Here is a 27,547-nt window from a genome sequence, read left to right as displayed (position 1 = left end):
TTCCAACAACTTAAACATTTTTTCTAAACATTTAAAAATTTTAATATTTATTGAAGCTCTAATGCTACTGGCAATGTTTCAGTAATTCTATATATTAAACAGGGACCTCCAAATTACATCCTTCCCAGCCCATTCACTCCCCTCAGGACCTTGGAGAGCTACTGAAAACCAGTTACTGATCCTGCAAGGGCTGTTACGAATATTAAGAGGAGGGTCAGTGAAATTAAATTGATGCCTCACCCATTTTCAATGTTAGAGAAATCCTATCACTAATTGCAATACTAAATGAAAAGAAATTTGTCATCTAAATTGATTATCTTGCATGAAAACTGTTTTCCTGGTTCAACCTGAAGGTATTGATTATAAGAATTACCACTTTACAAAAAAATCTCAGCTATCTGGTAAATATGAACATCTGCCAAAAGAGATATCAGCCAGTCACTAAACTTCACTCTGTTATAATACATACACACTCATACACGTGTGTGTGTGTGTGTCTGTGTGTGTGTGTGTGTGTGTGTGAGAGAGAGAGAGAGAGAGAGAGAGAGAGAGAGAGAGAGAGAGAGAGAGAGAGAGAGAGAGAGAGAGAGAGAGATTTTCCATATTCAATTCTCATTCACAGGGGAGATAATGCCTAGTGCTCTCACAGAGAGGACAAGGTAACTCTTTTGGAAGATACACTATCTTTTTCTATAGACAACAACTCTAAGGGCCTTTCCTGAATTGTTCTTTCACACCTTGAAATTAAAAAGAAAAAAATCAGAACTCTGAGTCCATCAGTATAGGCAGTATAGTTTTAGTAAGTAACTCCTTCTACTAAAGCAGACTGTTACCTTCTCCACAACTTATATTCTGAAAGAGAGGGCTGAGGCACTGAAAAATCAAGTTACCCAGGGTCAGACCACCAGTGTATGTCAGAAATAGGACTTGAAACTGTGACTTTCTTCCTCTAATATACACTCTCTATCCACTTTACCACAATGCTTCCTTTGTCACATCTCTCTCAAGATATCTGATTTTCATCCAACCAGTTCAATATTCTTACATCACAAAAGAAGCAAATTACAGCAAACAGAAGAGAGATCTTCAATTCTGGGAACACATTCTCACCCTCACAGGGAATTAGGAGCAAACTTTGGCTCGTTGTGCTTCTCTTTTCTTTCATTTGTCATATACTTATGTCCCATGTGAATAGCATTTGTAGTCCATGTGTTTATAGGTTTCTTCAGTTTATAGAAACAAAAACAAAACCCTTTTCTTACACTAAATCCATAAAGTAGCTATTATGAATTACCATTTCACAAATGATGGAACTGAACTCAGAGAAGTTATGTTATTTGTCCAGAGGCACACAGTGAGGAGATAGCAGAACTGGTATTAAACTTTACTTTTGTTGGGTACAAGGGCCCCTCTAATTCTGATTCTGTAAAAATTCACCTTACAAAAATCATCACAAAAATGTATTTAGAAAGCATACACTCTCCTCAATGTGTGACACTGTCTAAGTAGAGAACAGGACAGATACAACCCTTAGCTCCTGAGATTTTACAATCCAACACATAAAACTGATAGGAATCATATAAAATGATATAGAGAAACATAAACCAAACAGTAAACTAACAGAAAAACAGGGCAGAAGACAAATCATGTCTCTATCAGGTATGACTGTTACCAGCTATAAAATTCAAGGAGAAAAGCATAATTGGACACTGAATCAGATGGTATTAAAAGAAAGAGGACTAGACTTAGATTTAGGGCACCAGTTTGAATCTTGTCTTTGTTAAATACAGCCTCTGTGAACTCAAGCAAATCACTTCCCCTCCCTAAATCTCCATTTCTTCACAAACAAAAAGAGGACATTTGGACTACATGGTCTTAAAGATCCCTGGCAGCTCTAAATCATGTGGCTATGACTAAGTAACCAAGGGAATGCCAAGTCTTAGGAAAACAGAGTCAAGGAAAACTGTCTAATTCTATTTTGATCAATATACAAAAATTTCATACAAGACATAGAACCCCAGGAAGTATTTGAATGAAGGGAAAGATGTTGAATTGGTAAGGGAAGCCACGGTGGAAAGGTGAGCGCATTCTAGACATACCATTTAACCAGGGAAAATTCTCAAAGAAAAGGGCAGAAATCAAATTGGTTAAAAGAACATTTGGGGCATTTCAGGTATGGTTTCACCACTTCTGCCTTCCATCCAAATATGTAAATCTGCTGGAAAGGATATTAGATTCGGGTCTGACTACTACATTTTAAATGACACATTGACAAGCTTAAGCTTGCATAGAGAAATATTATCTAAACGGCACGGGGGTTTGAAAACATGCTATTCATTTAAGAAACTGAATATGTTTAGCCTGGAAGATGAAGAAGATGGGGAACCCACAAGAGTTGTCTTCAAGTAATTCCAAAGACAGGGTGGAAGAGGAATTGGACCATAGGCACTTTTAAAGTGCTACTGAATTATTGTTTAACTTGGCCACAGAGAACAAAATGAGTTGCAGTAGATGCAAGTTACAGAGGAGTACACTTTAGCTCTACTTAAGGAAATATTTCCCAATAATCTGAACTTTTCAGCAGTGGAATGGACTGGCCTCAGGATAAGAATCTAACCCAGTTGAATCAATATCACAAATGTTTGCCTTCAGAGATGAAGAAAAATCACATGGACCACATATTGAATGTAAATAAGTATAATTTCATCATTCCCACAATTTTAATGTTGTGTTTTATTTTGTCATTAATCATCACAACTTGGAAGGTGTTTCTGGGGTAACTTTTCCTTCAATGTACTGAATTGTGCATGAGTGATTCATTTTGATAATTTCTTCACCTTTCTGTAATAGTGAGATGAATTTATTTAGAAAACGTGTATTCTGATAAAGGGGCATAAACCTTCACATACTTTAACTCTCATCATTGCCAATTAATGTTTGGCTTATTAACATCCATTCATCATTAAAGTCCTCATATCTCAGCCAATTCTCAATTAGTGAGAACTTTTATTAAGTATACCCTATTCACATAGCCTCATAAAGTTGTAGAATTGGAAGGGACCCCAGAGACCATCTCATTCAACCCTGACCAAAACATGCCTATCATCTACAAAATTTCCAAGCAGTTGTCATATTATTTCCTCCCCAAGATCTTCAAAAATGCAAACTTCTGATGCTAGAAAGTCCATTCTGCTGCTGAATAACATTATTTTTTAAAGATTTTTTTTTAACATTGAGCTGAATCTGCAGTTTATAGTCTTCTCCCCATCCTCTTGTGGAGATTGTTTTTTTTTTTTTGGGGGGGGGGGGGGCGGCACTGATCAGAACAAATCTTGATTCAGTTTCAGATGCCGGCTCCTCTTCCACATTATTACCAGGTATATTGACTCTGAAAGATAATTACTTCTTTATCAGTGATTAAGTTTAAAACATTAACTTCAAAGTCAAAACTTGAAAATGTGCTGACATCACAAATATGACTTCCTTTATTTATGCATGCTAAATCTAAGATCTATTTACTTGTAAATTAGCATAATTTGATTGGTTTGGTCTTGTCTTTTCAGGTTCATTCATCAACTGAGTCTCGTTTTTCCCTAAGATTTAAAGTAGAATTCTGAAATGCACTAAAAAATCTTTGATATAATCAGGGAATATGTTCTTAAGGATCCTGGCATCATAGAATGTCACTGTGTCAGGATAACTTAGAAATCATCTAACTCAAGTGCTTTATTTTTTTTTTACAATGGAAGAAACTGAAAACCATATAATCAAAGCTGAAAATTACACATATTAAGAGCGGAGAATCAGCACTTGAATACAGTTCACTGGCCCAGTATTTCTATATCTTGGCATAGATTTAGATGATTACTTGATAAAAAAAAGTCCAAGTGGGAGCAAAAAGAAGACAAAAATAGATGACAGATTCTGCTATGATTGTGTAGACAACCTTACATCTCTAGGACTGATAATTCTTACCATTAAAAAAAAGCAATTGACTCAAACTCTGTTTATACAAGAAATTAATAGACTCAGTCATTTATTCATTCATTCAAGAATTTATTAAGTACAATCTATGTGTCACTAGTAGAGATACAAGTAATTAAGGCAAGGTATCTGCCTTCAAGGACCTTGCAATGGGGTTTAATCGTACCTAATATCCTTGGCTTTTGAGGGGTAGGAAATGTTAGGAAACATATTTCATCCAAAAAAGAGCAGAGTGGGAAATTGTTGGGGATGGAGCTGGTGGTGTCATGGAGAGAGCATTGGCCTTACAGTCAGGAAGACCTGAGTTCAATTCTAACCTTAGATACTTTTTAGCTGGATGACTTTAGGCAAGTCACTTGACCTCTGTTTTTTTTTTTTTATTTCCTCAACTATAAAATGGTAGTGATAATAATAGCACTTATGTTTTGGAATTATTTTGGTGGTCAAATGTTTGTACAAAGTGCTTATGAGCAGAGTGACTGGCAAATAACAATGCATATAAATACTTATTCCTTTGGATTCCCCTTCATTTTAATTTGGGCCTTTAAAAAGGATAAGATTCACTTACGTAGAGAATTTCCTTAAGCAAAATTTTAGTCTATGCACTACCCTGACTAGTTGAGCGACTAGCCACTCATAGGCTTTCAATAAATGTCTATTAATGGGGAAAATGTATTAATAAAAATAAATGTCTATGAAAGTGAAGTTAATTCAAGCAGAGACTAGATGACCACAGAATCATAGAATACTAAGACTTTGGATGTAGTTAGTCCAAACCGTTCAAATCCAGAGAGCCTTGTATAACTTCTCCAACAAGTTGATCACAAGAGATAACATACATACAGCACTTTGCAAACCCTAAAATGCTATATAAATGCTATCTACAATTAGCATTGTTTTCATCATCATCTCACCTTGGCTTGACCACATCTAATAAACAAGCATGTAGTAAGTACCTACAATCAACACTGACCCTGTGTTAGACTCTACAGAGGATGCTACGTGAGAAACGTTGCTGTTCAGTCATTTTTCAGTTATTTCTGAGTCTTTGTGACCCCATTTGGGGTTTTCTTGACAAAGATACTGGAAGGTTTTGTCATTTCCTTCTCCAGCTCACTTTATACATGAGGAAACTGAAGGAAACAGGGCTAAATGACTTGCCCGAGTCATAACCCTAGTAAGGGTTTGAGGCCAGATTTGAGCTCAGGAAGATGAGTCTTTCTGACTCCAAGCCCTGGACTCTATCCACTGAGCCACCAAGGTGACTATGCAAGACATAGTCCCTGCTATTAAAAAGCATGACACCTACAGGTAAAATATATCAGCCCAATGTGACATATTCATGAATACCTATAGTACAAACAAGATGGGTTATACTGAATAGAGGTGAATATTAAGTGTTCTTTGTACTATTCTGTCACAGCTGTCCCCTTCTTTCTACTCACAGGGCCTCTAGTCTAGTTCAGATCTTCATCAGTTCTTTCTTGGGCTAATGCAATAGCTGCCTGATTGGTTTGTCTGGCCCAAATCTTTCATCATCTTCAAATCTACCCTCTATGCTATTGCTAAAGTGATTTCCTCCATTATATACTCTAGTATATTGATTGTACTTCTACATATACTAAGTATAACTCTAAAGTGAAATACAAACTCTTTTGGTTGGTATTTGCAATTCATCACATCTTGCCTCAAAATTATCTTTCTAGCATTGTTCCTTATTACTGGTCTCTATGCTCTCAATCCAATTCCAGTCAACAAACATTTATAAAATATTCCCTATGTACTATGCAGAAAATAGATGAGGAAATGGAGACTGAAAGGATTCAGAAACTTCTTATGCCCAAGAGGCATCTTTAAGGATGCTAAGTATTTTTATCAGTCCTTGACCCTCTTTCTTCCAGATAACTAAAAAGAAACCAAGAAAGGCAATGGAACACGGTGAAAAGAACTCTCGCATTAGATTTGGAAGAACCGGATTGAAATTCTGTCCCTGTCATTAACTACCTGGGTCATCTTGGGCAAGTTATTTAAACCTTCTGAGACTCAGTTCCTTCATTCATTAATTGAAAATGGTTGAACTGTTTGGTTTCTAAGGTCTCTTCTAATCTCTAGGTTAATGATCCTATGATTAGGTAATCTCCAAGCTTCTTTTCAGTTTTATATATATGAGTCTATGATCAGTGGTCAGTCAAAGAATCCCAGTCTATCTTTCAGGGCTAGTTTCATAACCCTAAATCTGTGATCCTGTGAATTATTCCAAAATTCAAAGTTTAAAGAGCTGTGTCTATAAATTCAGAGTGAATGGGGGAAATGAGGTAAAAACTGATTAATTTGTAAAAATATGGTGTTGCTTATCATTTGGTATTTCAGGCAAGGAGAATCAAGTGGCCTACATTTTCCAGAAAATTTTCTGTTATCTAATTCATTTTTGTCTTTTAGATAGTCATACCTTCTTTACACCTAGAGTTCCAGAAGCAAGTAAAGACTAAAACCAAAAGATTTTTAGCAGTCTGTTCCAAACTAACCTACCTTCTGGCTAAAACAGAATGCGCAGAATATGGGGAGGTAAAGGTATTAACAGGATGAGAGAAAAGCAGAAAAGAAAGAAAATCAAGAAAGAATGAGGAAGATTATCCATGATTGAATTTCAAATACCTGGCCAAACAAAAGCAAAACAAGCCATTTAATGATGGCTTACATTTATAAAGTGTTGTCCAAATGTAAAGGTGTTCTTTCTTTTTATATCCATCATCTTGTGTGATCTTCACTGATACCTCTAGGATGCCATATAATGCAGAGACAGAGCTAGTGCATTGTTGGTGGAGCTATAAATTGTTACAACTATGCTGAAAAGCAACTTGGAATTATCCAAGAATAGAAATGACTACTGTATTTCACTGTATAATTGTCACACCTTGCTATTTTTTAGTCCAAAAATTGGTTTACAGCCTTTTATTGAGTAATCATTATATGGTATAATTCTGTTTCTCATGCTGCTTAAACAGAGTAACAATGTATTCACCAGTGCCATAGGATATATACATGTATCTCTTGTGCATTGAGAACCTAGAATTCTCATTGCATGTACATTGCCAGTAATCATTTTTAATACATATTCTCAATTATTCTGTGCATCCTAATCTTATACTAAAGAGAGTTTAGCAATAAATGATTTTTTAAGTAATACTGGCACAATTTTTAAATGCTTCATGTAATGATCACACCTCACCTTTTTTGTGAAAATTTGCATAAAATCTTTGACTATTATGCTGTGAAATACAGTAAAATGTCTATGCTCGTGGACCCAGTGACTCTGCTGCTAGGTACATACTTCAAGGAAGATGAAAAGAAAAGAGCAAGGTCTGATATACACCAAAATATTTATAGTAGCACATTGGGTGGCAGCAGAGTATTACAAAGTAAATGCCCATAAACTAGGGAATGGCTAAATAAATAGTCCCACAGGAATGTAATAGAAAGTAGCAATATTGTGCTATAAGAAATGATGAACATAAATTCAGAGAGGCATGAAAAGATATATGTGAACTGATGAAAAGCAAATTAAGCAGAACGAGGAAAACATATGCAGAGAGACAATAATTAAAATGGAAACAAAAATAACCAAAACAAACTATTATGAACTTCTGATGATCAAGTTTGGTCCTGAAGATGAGATATAAGATGATCGCTCTCCTTATTCCTTGGTAGAAGGTGTGAAGGAGTAAATCCATGGGTATAGAACAGTATATAAAATATCTGACTTAAAATCTGCCTATTAATCTTACTGAATTTTTGTTTTCCTTCCTCTGTTTCTCTTATTTATTTTAAGGGTTTGCTTTCATAGACTGGGTACAGAAAGGCATATACATGATATAAAATATTTTTTTCAAAAATCACTCCTGAGAGTGATCTTAGAGATTATCTAATCCTACTCTCACTTTACAGATGAGGAAACTGAGACCCAGAGGAAGGAAAAGATCTACTTAAGGCCATGAAGATTATCAACAGCAGGAATTTTCATTCCAACTCAGTCCTCTATTTTCAATTATTTGTCTTTTTAGTGCAGTGCACTTACCATGATACAAATACTGTTTTCCCCATTTTTGTAGAGGAGCGAACTTAGTCTCACACGGTTTAAGTAACCTGTCCAAGGTCATACTTCTATAAAGTGACCAGGACTCAAACTCAGATATTCTAGCTATGTTTAGAGAGTTCTTTCCATGATTCTGGGCTGCCCCTCCAGTATAAGGTGGGCGGTATTAAAAGGGAAACCAAAAGAAGCCACGAGACAATGGTATTTGTCCTATATAATCAAGCACAAAAGTTGAGAGAAACATCTGTGCACATCAGGAATACAAAAGAATCTTTCTTGAATATGAATATTGTGAAGGACTTGGATTCACTAAAGATTAAAACTCTGGCTCTTTCATTGATTTCTCAAACAAATCTCCCTCCTGAGACACAATGACTGGTGATAGAGTGGTTGAAGTTGCCAGTGTGGGCTTTGCTGATGCCCTGCTACCTTGAACTTTTATTTTTTGCAGAGGAATTTCTCTGGCTTCAGCAGTTTTCCTTAAATTGCTACAGTTCCCCACTACTCCTCACCCCCAATTAAATCACCCTCTGACAGCTGCAAATTTCTTAGGATTTATTTCTCTTTACTGTCAAAAAGATAACAAGATGCAGCAGGAAATAAAATAAATCATACTAACATCCATCATTCAGTGTCCCCCCTTACCCAATTCCATTGTGTGATGGAAAATGCCAGCCATCCTACAGTAGCCTTGGTGAAAGATTTTGCAGCATCTTTACATGGTAATCTGCTCTGAGAGCGAGCAAAACAGGCCTAAATAAGTCAGAAATTCTCCTCCTGCCTCCATTAAGCTAATTCAGACCTAATATTCATCACAAGCTGCCTAGCCCACCTTCCTTGAAGTAGAAAATGGAATACTTTGAGCTGCCTGCTCATAAAATCCCCAACCCAGAAACTCAGAGCCTATCACTATATTAAGCAGGGAGAGATGAGGGAGAGGTGTCTGTGTCAGAAGCACCTCCTTGCCCTTGATGGGAAATAAATATGCCAGTTACATTTTATGACTGACATTTCTCCGAATTTGCCTTTTCACGTGCGCAGGGAATCCTGGGACTCCCCAGTCAGGCCTGGAGGAGAGTCATTTTGGCAGAGCAGATGGGTGTAATTTGATATTGGTGTTTTGCTCCACCAGTTTCTCCATTCAGCATAAAGGAAAGCAATCTTAGGACAGTTAAACCCAAATTCTGGGAGGCAACTTATTATAGCTCCTCACATACATATCTGGCAAAAGCTTATAACTCTCAACCAATAAACAGAGAAGATTGCTTCCACAGAAGGCAAGGGAAAGCAGCATGAAGCCCTGGGGCTGGTTAAGAGGGGGGGGGGGGGCGGAAGGGAATCTTCTAACAAGAATGTAGTCTCAGTTTTCATAGGATTTAGAGCTGGAAGGAACCTTATAGATCTTTTAGTCCAACAGTCTCATTTTGTGGAAGAGGAAATGGAGTCCCAGAGAAATGAAATGTGTTCAAGGTCACGTAGCTGGAAACTGCAGAACCAGGACTGAATTCAGCTCTCCAATCAATCAATCAGTCAACCAACAAAGCATTTATTAGGAACATACTAAATTCTAGGGACTATACCATGCACTGAATAAACAAAGATAAAAATGGAAGATTCCTGGCTCCCAAAGAGTTTACATCCTTCAGCGGGTATAAAGAATAATATGTCATGGGAAAGACACAAAGGTCGGCATCATTGTACCCTGTTTTTGGTGTACTGTGTGTCCATAGACACGTTACACCATTTTAACAGGTTTTTATAGGTCTTAGTTTTCTCATCTTTAAAATGGAATGAGTACTACTACACTCAAGGACTGCTTCACCATGCCCTAGCTCTTCATCCAAAAGCCTCACGCAGACATAGGAATTCATACACTGAAAGTATGTTTCACCTCAGTGACTTCTCCTTCCAGTTGAATAGCTCTCCCCAGAACCTTCATTTATGGAGGGTGCCCAGATCGATCACATCTCATTCCTGTCTAAGTTATACATCAGACTTCCTCTGTTAAATCCAATATCTTCTCCCCACCGCCATTTTCATATTTTTTAATGTATTGACTTCCACTATTAGATTGTAAACTCCTTAGCAGGGACTGTCTACTGCTTGTATTGCAAAATTTTAGCACAATGCCTAGTACATAGTAGAGACTTAATAAATGTTTGTTGTCTGACTTTTGACTGAACCTACTTTAGAGTCTTATTGTATGGGCCAAATAAAAAGCATATAAATAGTTTCAGCAAGTTTTAAAGTACCATATGAATTGCAGTTATTTGAATATATTTCCACTATGCTACATTTGCTACTGTATACACATAGAGAGAAGGGATTTTGGTATAACTGAAAGAATGCAGGATGAGAATGATCAGGTTCACTCTACCTCCATCTATTCTTACCAAGTGAAACTTCGGGTCCAACTTGATAACTTTATCACTACTTTACAAAGGCATGACAGGAGATGAAAGGAATCTCTTCATCTTAACTATAGGCAGATCTAGGAGAGTGGCTACTAAGTAGAGAAACAAAACAGATTTGTTCTGAAGTATTCTAACTGGGTTGGCTGAGTGGTGCTGAAGATGCTTCATAAGAGATGCAATATATTTGAAGCTATGAACTAGTTCACAAAAGAGTTAGAAATATCCACTTGTAGGAACTGGCTGCCTAGTTACTACACCTTGGACAAGAAGTAGATAGCCCTATCAGCTCCATGGACAAAGCAGATAACATTGGTAGGGAAGTAGAAGGTGTTCCAACAAGTTTGTGAGTTTGTGTGTAGGGGAGGAATTTTTTTGGTACAATTTGTCCTGGTACTCTGTTTAGTTACATGCCTTTGGTGGTAATATGTATTCTGGGGAAGTATAATTGAAGAAGAGAAAGAAAGAAAGAAAGGAAGGAAGGAAGAAAGGAAGGAAGGAAGGAAGGAAGGAAGGAAGGAAGGAGGGAAGGAAGGAAGGAAGGAAGGAAGGAAGGAAGGAAGGAAGGAAGGAAGGAAGGAAGGAAGGAAGGAAACGTAGCTTCATATAGGTATTCATGAACTATGGCTTTGAATGGATTTTAATTCAGAATGCCTTGAACAGAGATGGTTCTTTTGGGAGTCCAAGTTGAAGGGTACTGCTTACTCTACCCATTGCTGCTGTGGCAGTAACACTGCCCTCATGTACTAGATTTCAACAACAGTAACAATGGTTACAATGTAGCACTTTCAGGTTTGCAAAATGCTTTATAAATGTTGCCTTACTTTATCCTCTGTTATGTAGTTGTTAGTTATTGCTATTCCCATTTTACAGATAAAGAACCTAAGGATTAGACAGGTTAAATAACTTGCTCAGGGTCACAAAGCTAGTAAGTGTCTGAGGTCTCATTTGAACATCAGACTTCCTGATTCCACGTCCAGGGCTCTACCACCTCCTTGTCTCTAAATCTTAAATTCACTGCACAGGCTTATAAAAGATTTTTTTCCTCAGGAAAACCCCATGCTTTCTTAACCCTGGGCAAGTATTAAAGCATTAAGCTTCTACCAGTAATCTAAACAGTGGGTCCTGAGTGACAGCACACAGTAAGTACATAAGCAAACAGAATATTAAATTGTCTCTCCTTAGTCTGGCCTTTCAGAGACTTTTTTTTTCTTTTCTTATATTTTTATGCCATTTCCAAATCTACAAAACAACATCAGGCTACCAAGTAACGATGATGATGGTGATAAGGATGATGATGCACATTTAGCATGGTAATCAAATTGAGGCACAGAAAGTAACTAGAGAGAGGTGAGAGGAAGGAAAATTACAAGGATTTAGCATCTCCAATGTGGAAGCAGCAGAGAGAATCTGCCCCCTTAAGGAAATTGCAGATTGCTATTCAAGATATTGAAATAAGGTTTATGATACAAGTAAAGGCAAGGGTGCTTCTTCAAGGCTTCATCAATATCTCATGGATACTAAAAATAGATGAGGCCACAAACAGGCACATACACCTATGGAACTGAAGTGTACTAATGAGTGCAGGAATCGGCATCCCTCTCATTCATGACTCTTGCTGTGGTAGGTACTTTTACATTTAAAATCTGACCACGTAGGAAATTTTACCCCTGTGCTTTAAAAAGAAAAAAAGAATCCCTAGTTTGCTTCAAGGCTCAGCTCAGCTCTGATCCCCCTAGCTGTTAGAAGCTTTTCCTTTCTTAAATTATCTTGCATTTAGTTTATACTGCATCCCCTTGGGGGAAAAATGTGTTTCTTGAGCCTAGGGACTGTTGCATTTCCTTTCTCTTATCTCTAATACCTAACACAGGATCTTATACATAGTAGGAAATGTTTATTGAATCAGAACATAAAATTCTATTTCCCCAGAATATCGATGATCTTGTCTTAAGTAGCTAGGCAACTATTCCATGTGTCTAAACATGCATGTGATCATTCAAAAATGTTATTTATTTCTTATCTCCAAGAATTCAGGGGTCCTTTTCCAGCTTTCATCTCAACATGTCAGTCTTTCCACTTCCAAAATTACAAGCCAGAATTCCCCTTTGCCTTGTGTAAACCTATTTTCTTATCCCCCTCATTTTGAGATCCATTTTCTGGTTTATTTTTGTTTCTGTTTTTCTTTTCCTAGAATCACAAAAAGTGAAAAGAGACTTTATTGTCATACTGACCAGCATATACTCAAAAAAGAATACCCACTATCACACCCTGCAAGATATAGCTTTCACCTGAAAATATCCAATGTGAGGAAACTCATAACTTCCCAAGACAATCAATCTCCATTTCTGAACTGTGTTCTAAGAAACATTCCATTCTCCAATTTAATGGTGATCACTGACCCCTGATAGGACCATCAGGATGGAGCAGGGACTTGTCTGCCTAGCCATAATGTTCACTCTGGTACACCCCATTCTTCTGCCAATTTTCATCTTTTGCTTAAGAACTGATAATTAATCAACATTACTATTAATGCTTTGAAGGACATGAAAGTCTACTTCTCCAGGGGTCTATTTATAAACTTTCTGATTCTGAATCATTGTCTAGAGCAAAGGTGCCTTTCTGAGGCTCCCATTTTTCTAATGTCCACAACCTATTCTACCTTACGTTGTGCCTTCTGGAACCTCTTTTCTATACTTAACACAATGTCTCTCATATTTTATTTCATCCCCCAATTTTTTTGCTCATATTTTGTGGTTATTTTGTATAAACATGTATTCCTCCCACCCCAAATATAATGAAAGATCCTTAAGGATAAGGATCATTTTTTGTCTTTATACCACCTCAACAAGTGGCAATGTGCCATATTGGACAGAGAGTTGACCCCAAACCTGGCTACTCATTCCACTTTCCATACATGCTGTATGAATGGTTCCTGGGCAAGTCACTTCGTTCCTCAATGTTCTAGGCAAATATACAAGACACTGTAAGTGGAAGAGATGGTGCTGGCCTACATTGGTAGAAGGAGTGTCCTCATCATGAGCTTCCACCAATGAAATTACAGGTTTAATACTTATGCCTAACTCCATTCCATCTCCATACCCAGCACATGGTAGCTGATAAATAATCGGTGCCTAATAAATGTTTGCTGGATTGGATAGACTTTAATTTAAGAAGCAGGGTGCCAAAATAAAAAGAATTCTAGGCATGGAATCAGGAAGGTCTAAGTCCAAATCCTGTCACTGATGCTTAGTAAGTATTTAGCCCAGGGCAAATTATTTAACTTCTATATATTTCAGGTGACTCCTGAAGTCACAGATTCTTATCCCTATGATTTTTTTTTTCTTTAGTGTTCTGTCCTTGATCAAATAATCAATTACAGAGCCCAGAAGAAGAATCCCCTATTTAATGAGAACTGTTTAAATAAAGCAGAATAAATAAAGCTTGGATAAAGCAGAAATTCAGTTCAGACTAATATTTTATATTAGAAACAACAATAAACTTAAAATGTATATATGGCTTGAATATGAAATGTCATACTATTAAAAATTAAGGTAGCTAGGTGGGACAGTGGATGGAGTACAGGGCCTGGAGTCAGGAGGACCTGAGTCCAAATCGGACCTCAGACACTTACTGGCTATGTGACCCTGGACAAGTTACTTAACCTCGTTTGCCTCAGTTTCCTCATCTGCAAAGTGAGCTAGAGAAAGAAGTGGCAAACCACTCCTGTATCTTTGACAAGAAAACTCCAAATAGGGTCTTGAAGAGTCAGACGCAACTGAAAAAATGACTGGACAATAACAACTAAAAACTGGAAGTGAACAAGATCAGGTACTTTTCACAGCTATGCCTGCAGGAAAAGCTCTTATCCAAAACAAGAGATAGAGGTAATAAAAGACAAAGTAGATCATTTCAATGACATTAAAAAAACCTTTCAAATTAACAAAATCACTGCAACTAGGATAAGAAGGGAAACTTTCCATAAGGAAAACATCTTTGCATCAAACTACTTTCATAATGGTTCACTATTCAAGATATATAGGGAATTAACATAAATATATGAGATCAAGAGACATTTCCCAGGTGATAAGAGGTCAAAGGATAAGAGTTAAGATTTTCTCAAAGAAATGCAAAATACTAATGGTAATGAAAGAAATTGTTCTAAATTACTAACAAGAGAAATGGAAACTAAAAAGAAAAAAATAAGTTTAGGTTTGACCTCATACTAAGCAATGGTAAAGACAACAAAAAAGGTGTAATCAATGCTTGAAGGGCTATATAAAGACAGGCATGCTAACATGGTTCATGGGACTATTGACTGGTCTGGTTATTCTCTGAAAAAATTGTGACTCTGAGAGAAAGAGGGAGGGAGGGAGGGAGGGAGGGAGGGAGAGAGAGAGAGAGAGAGAGAGAGAGAGAGAGAGAGAGAGAGAGAGAGAGAGAGAGAGAGAGACAGAGAGACAGAGAGAGACAGAGACAGAGACAGAGAGACAGAGAGACAGAGAGAGAGAAAGGGAGGAAGGCAGAGGAGAGAGGAGAGGAGAGGAGAGGAACACATGTCCTTAGACTCAAAGATCTTCTTTCTAGGTTACCTCAAAGAGGTCAAGGCCATAAAGTTCACCCATTGATTAGGGAATGGTTTCTTTTTCTGTCACTCATGGGTATAGGGAAGGGAGCCTAGGAGAAGAGAAGAAAAGAATCTAGGCATTTGCAGCTTTGACTGCTCTCTAGTGGCCACAGGCCATAGCACAGCTATTTAAAAAGACTTGCTTTCTTCATAGCTCAGCTCTAATACCTCCTGTAGGAAGAGGATCCTTTCAGTCATTTGCACTATGCCTCCCAAATTACTATATGTATGTTTTATATTTACTGTTCTGGAACCTTATATTTCTTCCTTTTAAAATGTAAATTCCTTGAGTGTTGAGGCTAATTTTTGTTTTTGGGGTGAGGGGAGACATCTCCAGTACATAGCACAATTTTGGGCACATAGTATTTGCTTAATAAATGCTTGTGGAGTGAATGAATGGGACCACTCTGGGCATATGTGCCAAAGAGGGCCAGTAGCTCAAACAGATGCCATTTGGTGGCTAATTCAGATACTGTACTCAGCAAATTAAGTTTTGGATCATTGGTACAGTTTAAGAAAGACTCAGTTCCTTTCTTAATCCTTTCTTCTTTTTTGAACTGCAAAAGTATCACATTTATATTTAGATTCAGAAAGTTCCTCAAAGATAATTTGGTTTAAAATTTCAGTCTGACATATATGCAGATGGTATACAGATAGGTAATTAACTGTAGTGTTCTTGAATTCTAACCCAGTGACATTTCCATAATAATAAAGGAACATTAGAGTAGAGATCTGATTATATTCTTAACTGGGCTAAAAAAAAGGTCATTTTTGTGTTTATATAAGTAGTCAGTAGATAGTAGAGTGGATAGAGAGCTGGACCAAAAGTCAGGAAAAGATGAGTTCAAATCTAGCCTCAGACACTTAACAACTGTGTGACCCTGAAGAAGTCATTTAACCTCAGTCTGCCTCAGTTTCCTCAAGTACTAAATGGAGATGATGATGATAATAGTACCTGCTTCCCAAAATTGTCATAAGGATCAAATGAGATAATATTTATGAAGTGTTTAGCACATTACCTGTCATGTAGTAGACATTATATAGATATTATCATTATTATTATGTAAATGTTTTTGTTATAAGAATTCAGGGCCAAGAGAGGTGATTTGGTTTGTCCAAGGTTGCACACACAGTGAACAGCTGATCTTGGAATGTGACTTTGCTTATCTGAATCTAAAACAAGGTTTCTTTTAATGATACCAATCTACGTTCCTTGTTCTTAATTTTTAAGGAGAGGAAAAATGGTATCTGAACATTTTAAAACACTTTATTGTGATGACTTACTTTCCCAAAACCTTAAGGCCAAATTATTCATAAGCCAATGCTACAACCAGGTGGTCCTAATTCCTGGGGAAGGGTTCATGGATTCAAAGATCTTGTGACAGGACAGGCTCTCCCTCCCCATATTATTCTTTCTCTAGCCCTAACCCCACCCTCATTCTTCTTGACAGATGGTTTTGCATTATTTGGGCTAGGCTTTCAGATTCCCTTTGCAATTAATTATAATTTACGCAGGAAATGTTTCATTTACGTAGATCCTTGATAGAGAACAGGAATGTCTAGATTTAGGATACATCTGTCAAGACCATACTTCTCTCAAACACTTCTCCTCACTAATCTTTGCGCACGGAAGGTGATGCATAATTCACAAGCATTCAAATCACTGTCAAACTTTTCCTTGCGTTTCATTAGTTCAGTCTGGATATGAGGAACCTGCAAAAACTCTTCCACCAGACCTAGTCATCCCTGAACCAAGGATTCTCAGCTACTTCCACCATCTAGTGGCCAAATACAGGAAGTACAGGTTTTTCGACTAAAAAGTCTTGAAAGATATTTTTTTTTCCCTAAAAGAGCACATCCAACCCAGATTTCTAATCAACAATAAGACAGCAACTGTTATTTCTGAGGAGGAAACAGAAGGAGTTATGAGGACATCTTAACATAAAGGTCTATCAAATGTCTGGCAATGATAACTGGCATTCATGTACATGTTAAAGTAAGTATACATTTCATTTGGGTCTCACAACAATAACCACGGAAGACACACAGTGCTACAGACGTTATTATTGCCATTTTGGAAATGAGAAAAAAAGACTCAAATAAGTAATAAAAGATGTCTAAGTGTCACAGGCAGTATGGACTCCTTTGTCCAGTCCACCATCAACATCATCCTGCCTTACTGAACATTGTTCTACCCCAAACAATCCATCAACAAAAATTCACTGATCACTTACTTTATATAGAGGCAGCTAGGTGGTGGAGTGGACAGAGTGTAGAGTCAGGAAGACCTAAGTTCAAATCTGACCTCAGGTACTTACTGGCTATGTGATCCTGGACAAGTCACTTCTCCTGTTTGCCTCAGTTTCCTCATCTATAAAATGAGTTGGAAAAAGAAATGGCAAACTACTTCAGAATTTTTGCCAAGAAAACCCAGAATGGGGTCATATAGAGTCAGATATGACTGAAATGAATGAACAAGAACACTATATATAAACACTGTGGGGAACCCAAAGGAGCAAACTTGAATGGATGGACGCTAATCAAAACCAGGAAACTACAGATGACTGAAAAGAAGTGAGGCCAAGAAAAAGCCTTTGAATTAACTGTTAAGAAGCCATTGGTGACTTCTGATACAGAACTTTCCTTAAAGTGGTTAGTAAGAAAGTCAGAGTACAAGAAGTTAAGGAGTAGGTGTATGGCAAGTGTGTGGAGAATTGGATGAGATGGCTTTCTGAGAATCCTTCTGTTAGGGAAATCCCAAAATTCTGTGCTACTTGCTTTATGTATGGAGTACTCACTAAGTATGGAAATACAGGCTCTTCTCTCAAGAAACATATAACTGTGTGGAGGCAGATCTATCACTCAAAACACTTGGAAAAATTATCCAAATGTACCAAATTGTGTGGAAGCAACATCAAATGCAATCTGAGATCAGAAATAAAGAAAACATTGTAGGCTAAAATAAATAGTAGCAAAAAGTGGGAGAGTCAAATTGCCAAGGTGGAACACCCTAGATAGCTTCCCATTGTCCAAGGATCAGCTCCTAGTAACCATCCTTGCAGGTGGCATAGAAGCAGAAGCCTCACTTCCACAGATGCTATAGAGTATTCTGGTTGAAAAATATGTGTTCCTAGTGCCCCAAGAGAGTCTCCCTATGATTTCTGCTTTAAGATTGCATGGCAATTGTTCAGGACACGGTCTAATTAATTACAAAGAGGCTCATCACTAGAGGTTTGGTTAGTAGAGGATTATTTTTTCAGGTACCATTACACAGGAATTCAACTATTGAAATGTCAACTGGTCATGGAGGAAGCAGGTATAGCTATGAAATTGCAAATCCTTGAAGTAGTGAGGGCAGGTTGTCTAGCTGGAGTAAGATTATTAAATTTTCTTGAAAGCCAAATAAATGAGAACTTTTCATCTAACAGTGTTCATTATAGTTATCAGTATTTTTTGTGTCATTGGTTCAGGAACCAAATATTATGTAGAATTTTTGTCTGGCACCTAGCAGACAGAACTCATTTTTAATCAACTTTTGTTCAATAGTTTGGACTTCCTATGATGGGAAATACAGGAAGCATGGAGTAGATAGAAGTTTGGACTTGAAATACAGAAAGCTGTGGTCCATTTACCCTTCAGGCACTTACTAGCTGTCTGAAGATGAACAAGTCACATAGCCTATTAAAAGTTCAGTTTCCTTATCTGTAAAATAGAGATAAGAATAATTTCCCTTACAACCTGACAGGTTTGCTATGAGCAAAGTGCTTTATAAACTCTTAAAACATTATGTAAATGTGAATTCTGAGTGTCACTTTTTAAGGACACTAAGAAGCTAAAAGTTATTCATCAGAAGAGAACCAGAGGGTTGAAGGACCTGGATACCATGACACTGAGAAAGCAAATATGTTTACACTGAAAAGGGGAAAACTTGGGGAGTAGGGCAGGGAGAATTAGATAACTATCTTCAAGTATTTCTGGGTCAGTCAGACTCTTAAATATGTCAGAGGGATTGGGTTTGTTCTACTTGGACTGAGATGGTAAAACTAGAAACAATGGGTAGAACATGCTGAAAGGCAAATTTAGGATTGTGTAAGGGATAAAAAAAATGTTTCCTGGAAATTTGAGCTACTCCAATGTGGAATGGGCTGCCCCAGATGGTCATGGATTCATCCTTCCATGAAGATTTTGAGCAAAGGAAGAAGAGGAAAAGACAGCGAAGGAGAAGGAGAAGAGGGCAAAGTAGAAGGTAAGAGGAGACGGGAGAAATATTGAAACCATGAAGTACATTTTTCAAGGCTTTAAAATATGAAAAGTACTTTATATTGGTTCTCTCATTTGAACCTCACAATGACCTAATGAAGTAGGTACTACAGGTATCATCACCCACATTTACTGACAAGAAAAGTGAGGCTCAGAGAGGTAAAATGACTTGTCCAAGATCACACAGCTAATCTATGATCAAAGAAAAGGTTAATACCCAGGTCTTCTCAATGCCTAGCTTGACATACCATTCACTACTACTTGCTGCCTTTTAAGAAGTCAGTCTTCTAGAAGATTGTTTTCATGTGTAGAAAAGTGCATGTAACAGTAATTACTATTGAGTGATAATTAAATTCATTTTAAGGTCAGATGATTAGAGCAGCATCCTAGAATATATAAGATCTGACTCCACTCCTGAATGACCAATAAATGCCATAAGGTCCCATGGCACAGATCAGGGTTTATCATGATGCAGTGTAATCCCCTTATTACTGTTTCCACCACCCACATCCCTGCTATGATTTATTTAGTAATTATGCGAAATTAGATTGGGTGGCTAAGCATATCCATTACAATTAGGCAAGAGGTGATAAAGGCTTAATTTTGAATGGTTGCAAGGACCGATGTGAGAGATACTACAGCAGGAGAATCCATTTGATTACTGAAAGACAGTTTCTATCTTAAGTGAATGTAATCAAATGCTGCCTTTATCACTCATTATCTCTGTGACTATAAGGAAGTCATGAGTTCATCTGTAGCTCATTCTCGTAACTACAAGAATCACAACTCTAGTACCTGACTCACAGGAGTGCTGTGATGTTCAAATGTATGTCAACACTGCTTTTAAGACTTCAGATGATCTATGTACATTTCATTTTATTATTGGATGGGGGGATGAGGGAAAGGAGGGATCACAAGGTTTATTGAAAGAAATAATGAATGAACATTATGAATTCATTATTAATTTCCATGGAGCCATCCCTCAAGGGTTCCAAGTAACTCCAGAATACTAGGCCAAAGGGCAGGAGCCATTGTGTTCCAATGGGGGGAGTTTCTTTATTACAAGAGCTCTATATTCAGAAAGTCATAGCTATGGCCCCCCAAATTATAAAAAATTCTAAGGATTAAAACACAAAAAGCACATAACAAAAAACGTCTTCTCTATCTTTGATCATCTATTTTCCTGCTTCCAATGCATCGGCCTCAACATTTACTCTACCACCTACAATACACTTGTTATGCCAATCTCCACTTTTCCAAAGTCTATACTTCCAAAAAGGGCCAGACGTATTCTATCTCCTCCACAGAGACCTCCTTGATTCTATCCTGCTCACCCTACATGCCAGAAGTGATTCTGTGAGCCAACAGCCAACATCAACTTTTGGTCATCCATATAGTACAAATCACCCCTACAACTTTTGCTCTCATGATTTACTTAGATACCATTTAAAACTAAAGGAGAAAGGAAGCACGCATGGTTCCCAGAGTACTTTGGACATTCTATTTCATGTCATTTATATATATGTATATGCATTATTCTCCCCATCAGACTGCTTGCTACAAGGACAAAAAAAATGTTTTTATATCTTTTTATCTCTCAGCAATTAGCATCCAATGGGTATTTTAAAATATTTTCAGAATTTAATTGAACAGAATTATGGATCATAATATCAAGGTAGTAAAATGTTATATAATGTTTTCCTGTATCAATATTACAGATTCCTCATTGTTCTGTATTATGTATCTTTGTGATACTTTCCATTTGTACTGTGTGGATGACCAAAGTTGACTTTGGTCTATTTTTCTTTAAGCATTTTAAGTTAAATGTAGAAAGTAGAAGTACTTATAACACTACCCAAGAAAAAAGTTGCAAAAAATGATGAAAACACAGCATATAAAAAAATTTCTTATATGCCTGTCTTAATCTGTCAAAATCCATTACTTATTGAGAAATCATTTAAAACTAAAGGAGAATTAAAGCAAGGGTTGTTCAGCATATGCTAACAGACAGAGAGGATGCCTAACCGGCAGAATCCTCAAGATCCACATGGCAAAATAAAAGGCTAACATTCCCACATGGGAAATAGAATACAAAGTAAGCCTAGTGTATTTTCTTCCTTAATCTCTGACCAAGGTCAACAAAGGAGAGAAAGCTTGAGCTCCTCTTCCCCTTTCCCTTAATATGTGGTAAAGTCTTCTCAATAGCTCTTTTTGCTTCTGTTTTTAATACTTCACCCTCAAATATTCCATAAGAATTACATACAGACTTTGTGCACCATTTGCCAGAATCAAATAAATCCATTATAAACTACTCCAATCCAGTACATGTCAGTAGGGCCTTGCAGTGACAGGGCATAGTGGGGTTTCAGAAAAGACTCCTTGAATGAACGCAACAAACATTCCTTTTGACTTGCAGACCAGGTGCCAAGTACTTTGGCCTGACACAATGGACAAATATCCATCTGACTCACCTTCAGAGGAGAAATGTGGGACTGCAAGACATATCCATGCACATTTTCTATTTGAGAAAGGTTCTTCTCAGACACATGAACAAGTTCAGGTCCTCTTACTTCATGGGTTAGACGAGGTAAAGTATGATCATGTGGGACATCTTCATCTTGATAGCGATACTTCTGGGAAAAAAGAAAAAGGCATCAGTTCTGGGAAAGGGTAAAACTATGAAAACCACATTTATTGAGTTCTGACATCAAATCGACAAGACTGTTGTTTTTGCTCAACAAGCATCGTTTACAGTCTCAGCTGGAGGCCAGCCATGTTCCAGGACATGCACTTTGGATATTGAACATAATATAATTGGTACTGGAAGCAAATTACATCATGAAAAGGCAGCTAGTAGAAAGGAAAGAGAGCTGGACTTGGTGGCATGAGACCTGGTCCAGTTTGGGCCTAGCTCCTACACATTTATGGTTATTCATTTCAGATATGTCACTTTTCCTCTCTGAGATCATTTCATCTTTGGTGAAATTGAGATAATGTACCTTACATAATAGTTTTGTACACTAAAATATTCATAGAGAAATATAGGCCATTATTATTATCATCCATTTTAAATACCTGCTTATGATCTTTACTGTTAGATGCAAGGCAATTTGAGGGAGATGTAGGAGGCAGTATGTGCCAGGAAGTCCGAACAACACAACCTGATGGAGACAACCCAGAAAACTGAACATAAGGAGTAGAAGAGCCCCACAAACTAAAGAGTGCTGCTTTAGACTAGCCCTAAAGACATCTTTTCTTGGTAACCACCAACAATGACCACTGACCAAATGTGACCAACAAGTAGATAGGCAAAGAGGCCCTAAAAGTAACAGGAAATGGCCATTCTGGTTTGCAGATTAGCCCTGATGGCGATCATCTCAGTAAACAATTCCTGTAGAAAATGCTCCAGTCATCCCTACCAATAGCCACCCAACTGCCACACACAGGGCAAGTAAGGCAGCCTACCTTACAGTGAAAAACCCAGATGGAGAGACAGGAAACAGCTAGTGCCAGTCAAGTTAATCCATCCCTAGCACTTTGACTCATGTTTCCCCTCAGATACTCAAATGGGGGACAGCCCATCATCCTGAACCCCAGAACCTTGAGAATAGTGATATTTCTAGTTCAGCATCCTTAAATAATATCCTAAGCAGCCATGCTGCTCCTGTGGGTGCTACAGCCATAGCTATGGAAAACTCCAAAAAGAAAATTCTTGCCATCAAAGTCCTTGACTCAAAACCAGATAGTTCAATATCAAAAAAGGTTCTAATTTTATCAGTGGATATAACATTAAAGAAGAAACCTAAATAACTAATTTGCCAATGCACCCCAAGGATCATGGGACTCTTCTATCCATTGCCTCTACCATGTGAATGCAAACTTGTTAAGAGTATGGAATGCCTTCTTTTTCTATTTTTCTTCCCAATGCTTGACACAGTGCTTGCACATAGTAAATGCTTAATGAATGCTTTATTCATTCATTCATTCATTTATGGGCACTCAAGACATTCTTGCTCCCTTATCAGTGGTTTCAGTTCCTGACTCAGTTTCTCTATCCATCACAAATCTTGCCCTCATTTAGCAGGGGGTTGAACATATATCAGTATCCCCTCACAAATTGGACCAGCCAATTTCTTAATCCATTGCACTTCAGCTACAAGCATAGATGGCCATACCTTTGATTTTTCCATCACTCACAATTGTCACACTTCTATGCTGATGAACTTGAAAATTTCTCTAAACAATGAAAATCTTTTTTTAGCCATTCAACCTTCCCTAATGCCTAATCATGCTTTTCATTTTTATTTCCACCTCTAGTTCTTCTGTTCCTTAATAATTTTCTAAATTATTACCCCAGTCTAGCTACCGTCTCTTCTCTTACCAATCTCAACCCCTTGATGAACTTGTCCAACTCCACACTAAAATTCCTTGTCCTCTTTTCCTCTCACTGATAACACTTTGTCAAACTCCAACAATGATTGACTCATACTAGCTATTTTTTCATATTTATTCATGTACTTTTGAATGGAACTAGAAAAAATGATAAAACCACAGTGATTGAATCTACTATAAATTTATTTTAGCTCATCTCAATTGAATGTTTACTGCAGAAAAGCATCAATTGATTTACCACAGTGGCTATTCCAGTTTTTCTTTTCTCAGATCCATAAGATTATTATTGGTTTTGTAATTATAAAATATGTTAAAACAAGCCTCTCTATAAGACTTATTTCTTTGAGAATGGAGGGGTTGAAGGGGAATACATCATCTCTCTGGCCTTCAGTTTCTTAATCTGTAAAACTGGGGATTTGGACTGTCGTTATTCAGTTGTTTCAATCATGTCCCACTCTTTATGACCCCTTTTTAAAATTTTCTTGGCAAAGATACTAGAGTACTTTACCATTTCCTTTTCTAGCTCATTTCGCAAGGAATAAACAGTGTTAAGTGACTTGTCCAGGGCCACACAGTTAGTAAGTTTCTGAGGTCAGATTTGAAATCATGAAGATGAGCCTTCCTGATTCCAAGCCCAGTGCTCTATCCATTACACCACCCAGCTGGATTTGAGCTAATTGATCTCTAAAAGTCACTTTCAGTTTCATGTCTATGAACCTGTGAACTTCGTTCTACTATAAACTTTTGTTCGGACAGCGGGTTGTTCAGAGATTGATTATTCCATTTATTTATTTTACTGTCCCTTTCATTAGCTTTCTACTAATACTATTGTTGGACTCTTGGATTTCCCTACTTATTATTAGCAATTCATAGTCTCATTAAATGAGGCAGCATGGCATAGGAAACAGAAAGTAGGCTTTGAAGGAAGATCTAGCTTTCTTTTGACACATACTAGCTATGTCCCTAGGCAGATCACCAAACCTCAGAGTCCTGAGAAACTCTCTAAGACTTTAAGTTGTACAACAGTGGTGCCAAAATCATATTAAAATAGGGGGCATTGAGTCATACTTAAGCATCCTTGTGGGCCACATACTATGTTCTACTGCATCTTTATTAAATTTTGTTAAGTATTTCCCAATTACATTCCAATCTGGTTTGAGCCACACTGGTTAGAGTTGTGGGCTGTGTGAAGCCCATGGGCCATTTGTCCAACAACTTTATCGTAGAGTATGTTTCCACATAAAGTGGAAATGGGAATTTCATTACAGCTAGTTTTCCATACTCAAAAAATCTTAGGTGTGGTATGGGAGAGAAGAAGGCTAGGGAAAAACCTCTTATGATGTTAAAGCTGAAAGGAATCTTTGAGCTGTTCCAGCTCAGCACCTTCATCTTACAGGAATGACCCAGAGAGTTTAAATAACTTGTTAATGGTCATATAGTGAATTGATAGCAGAAAGAGAGCTAGGGCCCAAGATTCCCCATTTCTCACTACATCGTGTCACTGTATATCTACCAGGAGAAAGCATCATGTTATAGCTTAAAGACAGGTGAAATTGAAGTGACAGACCTCTGCTAATTATGACCTGTGTGAAATTAGGCCTCACTTTCCTTATCTGTAAAATGGATTGAATTTGATTATTCCTCCAGCTGTAGATCTGTGAGACTGCAACTGATCCCAGATGATCAAAACTTCAAACCCATAAATCATTGGTGGTTCAGGGGAGAAGAAGATTTAGAGTAATGGATAGAATAAGGACTGCTATTTTCTTGTGATTTTGAATTCACTGTGTTTTTTCTGCTCTATGAATAACTGGAACCAGCAGGCCCTCTTGTGGATGAGGCTAGGTATTTATGCTAGATCGCTGGTCTAGGCATTGTGAATGGCTGTGTAATCCTGCTACTGAGTAGTGCTCTCCTCTCTCCTACTCTTGCTTTCAAAATAGAAGTAGTAGATATTAGCATATTTGTCAAGCAGAAGCAAAGTCAGGCATTGGTTCCTGCTGGCAATTTCACATTGCCTGTGTCCTGAACCACAAAGACCCAAATTTCCTTGTACCTCAAAAGGAAATTCACCAAAATGAAATGAATTTCAGGAATCTGCCAGGAGAAGATTTCTGAAAGTTTTAAAAAAGGAGCACTTATCAGAGTATATATACGTTAGTTTATCTCCCCTATCATGTTCAGATGTTGACACATCAAAAAAAATAAGTTTTTGAACTTCTGAAAGGTCTTGTTTTATATAGCTTCCTTTCTTGAGACCCAAAAAACTGTGCCACTGGCAGACAAATCATTAGAAAATGAAACCATTTTCTTCTGTAAATAATGGCAAAAAGCTGCCTTTACAAGTTAATTAATTCCATTAGTAGATGCTTGTGAAGTCAAATACTGCCCCAAAGAGCCCCACAACATTGCATAAACACTATTTTCCTGATATCTGAGGCAGCTGTCAAACAGAATTTTCCTTATTTGTGTAGTTGGTAAGCATCCTGCAGCTCATTTGTTTAGGGATCATGAGTTTAAAGCTAGAAGAGACATGTGAAATTTTCTTGTCTAACCCCTTGTTTTATAAAGGAAGAAACCAAGTTCAAGAGTAGCTAAGTGACTTCCCCAAGTCTAAATCCACATTCAAAGACCTATGCATCACAACACTATATGAAAACAATTTCAGAGAGACCTGGGTATTTTGTCATTTGATTGCATGTTTTTGTGACCGAGTAAAGGATAGAATTGACACCAGTTTCCCAAGATGCAAAACTGGACGAATGAACAAAATTGAACAGGACATGGCTCCTTTTGATTATGGGTCGACCAGAGGGGAAAGAAAACAGCTTGCTTGCTTTGCTACTTAGTGAGCACTCTTGTCAACCTCTGCAGCAGGATAACTCAGTGTCACTACAGTGCATTTCCTTTTGAAGACCTGTGATTTTGTTCCTTTGATTGCCCCAAAGCTGATCTCAACCACTTCCAAATTCAGGGTATGGTTTTGTGGATTGTGATGATAAAAACTTATTGACGGCTTGATTTTTCATGATGTTTCCTACTTAGCTACGCAAGTCAAAAGGAAAGAGGACACATTGTCCAGTAGCCAACTGGTACTCAAAGCCTTCCCATTGGAGAGGCTCTTTCAGAGCCTTCCTTCCATTGAAATAACTTCAGGAATCCAGGGTTACCTCTACACTGTGCTACATATTAGTGAGACTATGGAATTCAAATTATGCCTTTCTTATTCTTATCACATGACTTTCACAGGAAGATGCCTGATGCCAGTCAAATGTGTAATAGAAAGATAATCCCTGCCTTTATCTATTTTATCAGTGATGAATATGATGAAGGGAAACAAGGGTACAATATCAAGAGGCTCCCTATATACACATGTGCATTTGAGTTCATAGAAAGGAGTGATGGGAGATCTAACAGCCAGACTGCTTCTTAGTTTAGAAGGCATGACTCCTCTAGTCATCCTCTACCTTCTCAGTTTCCATGCTTGGCCCTCCCCTCACTGAAGAAGAAGTCTGATTGTCTTCTATGTGTTTGACCATAATAAAAGAAAACGCCACTAATGTAGTGAAAAGGATACTAGATTAGGAGTCATATGTATACTTCTCCTTTAGCCCTAATTTTCTTATCTGTAAAATTCATATTATTTCACCTTTGCTTTGTCCCCATAGGTGTCTCATAGGGTCCAAATGTGATCCTATATCTAAAGTAGTTTGCAAACTTTAAAGTACTATCTAGATTCCTGGGAAGAGGGAAAGGAAGATGGTAGCAGTGAAATAAAAGTTA

At 37.5% G+C, this 27,547-nt stretch overlaps 1 protein-coding gene across 1 annotated transcript in view; it reads right to left on the bottom strand.

Annotated features, from left to right (window-relative positions):
• The window catches only part of DLG2 (discs large MAGUK scaffold protein 2), a 1,590,913-nt gene that overhangs the window by 1,315,408 nt on the left and 247,958 nt on the right, over nt 1-27,547 (bottom strand). Inside the window, exon 2 of the mRNA XM_072610680.1 lies at nt 21,844-22,005. Coding sequence (XP_072466781.1) covers nt 21,844-22,005 — 162 coding nt within the window. The remainder of the gene's footprint in view (nt 1-21,843; nt 22,006-27,547) is intronic.

This window comes from Notamacropus eugenii, chromosome 5 (genome assembly GCF_028372415.1).
Source record: "Notamacropus eugenii isolate mMacEug1 chromosome 5, mMacEug1.pri_v2, whole genome shotgun sequence".
NCBI lineage: Eukaryota > Metazoa > Chordata > Mammalia > Diprotodontia > Macropodidae > Notamacropus > Notamacropus eugenii.
The sequence above is the reverse complement of the archived record's forward strand: the minus strand, read 5'-3'. Positions and strand labels throughout refer to the sequence as shown.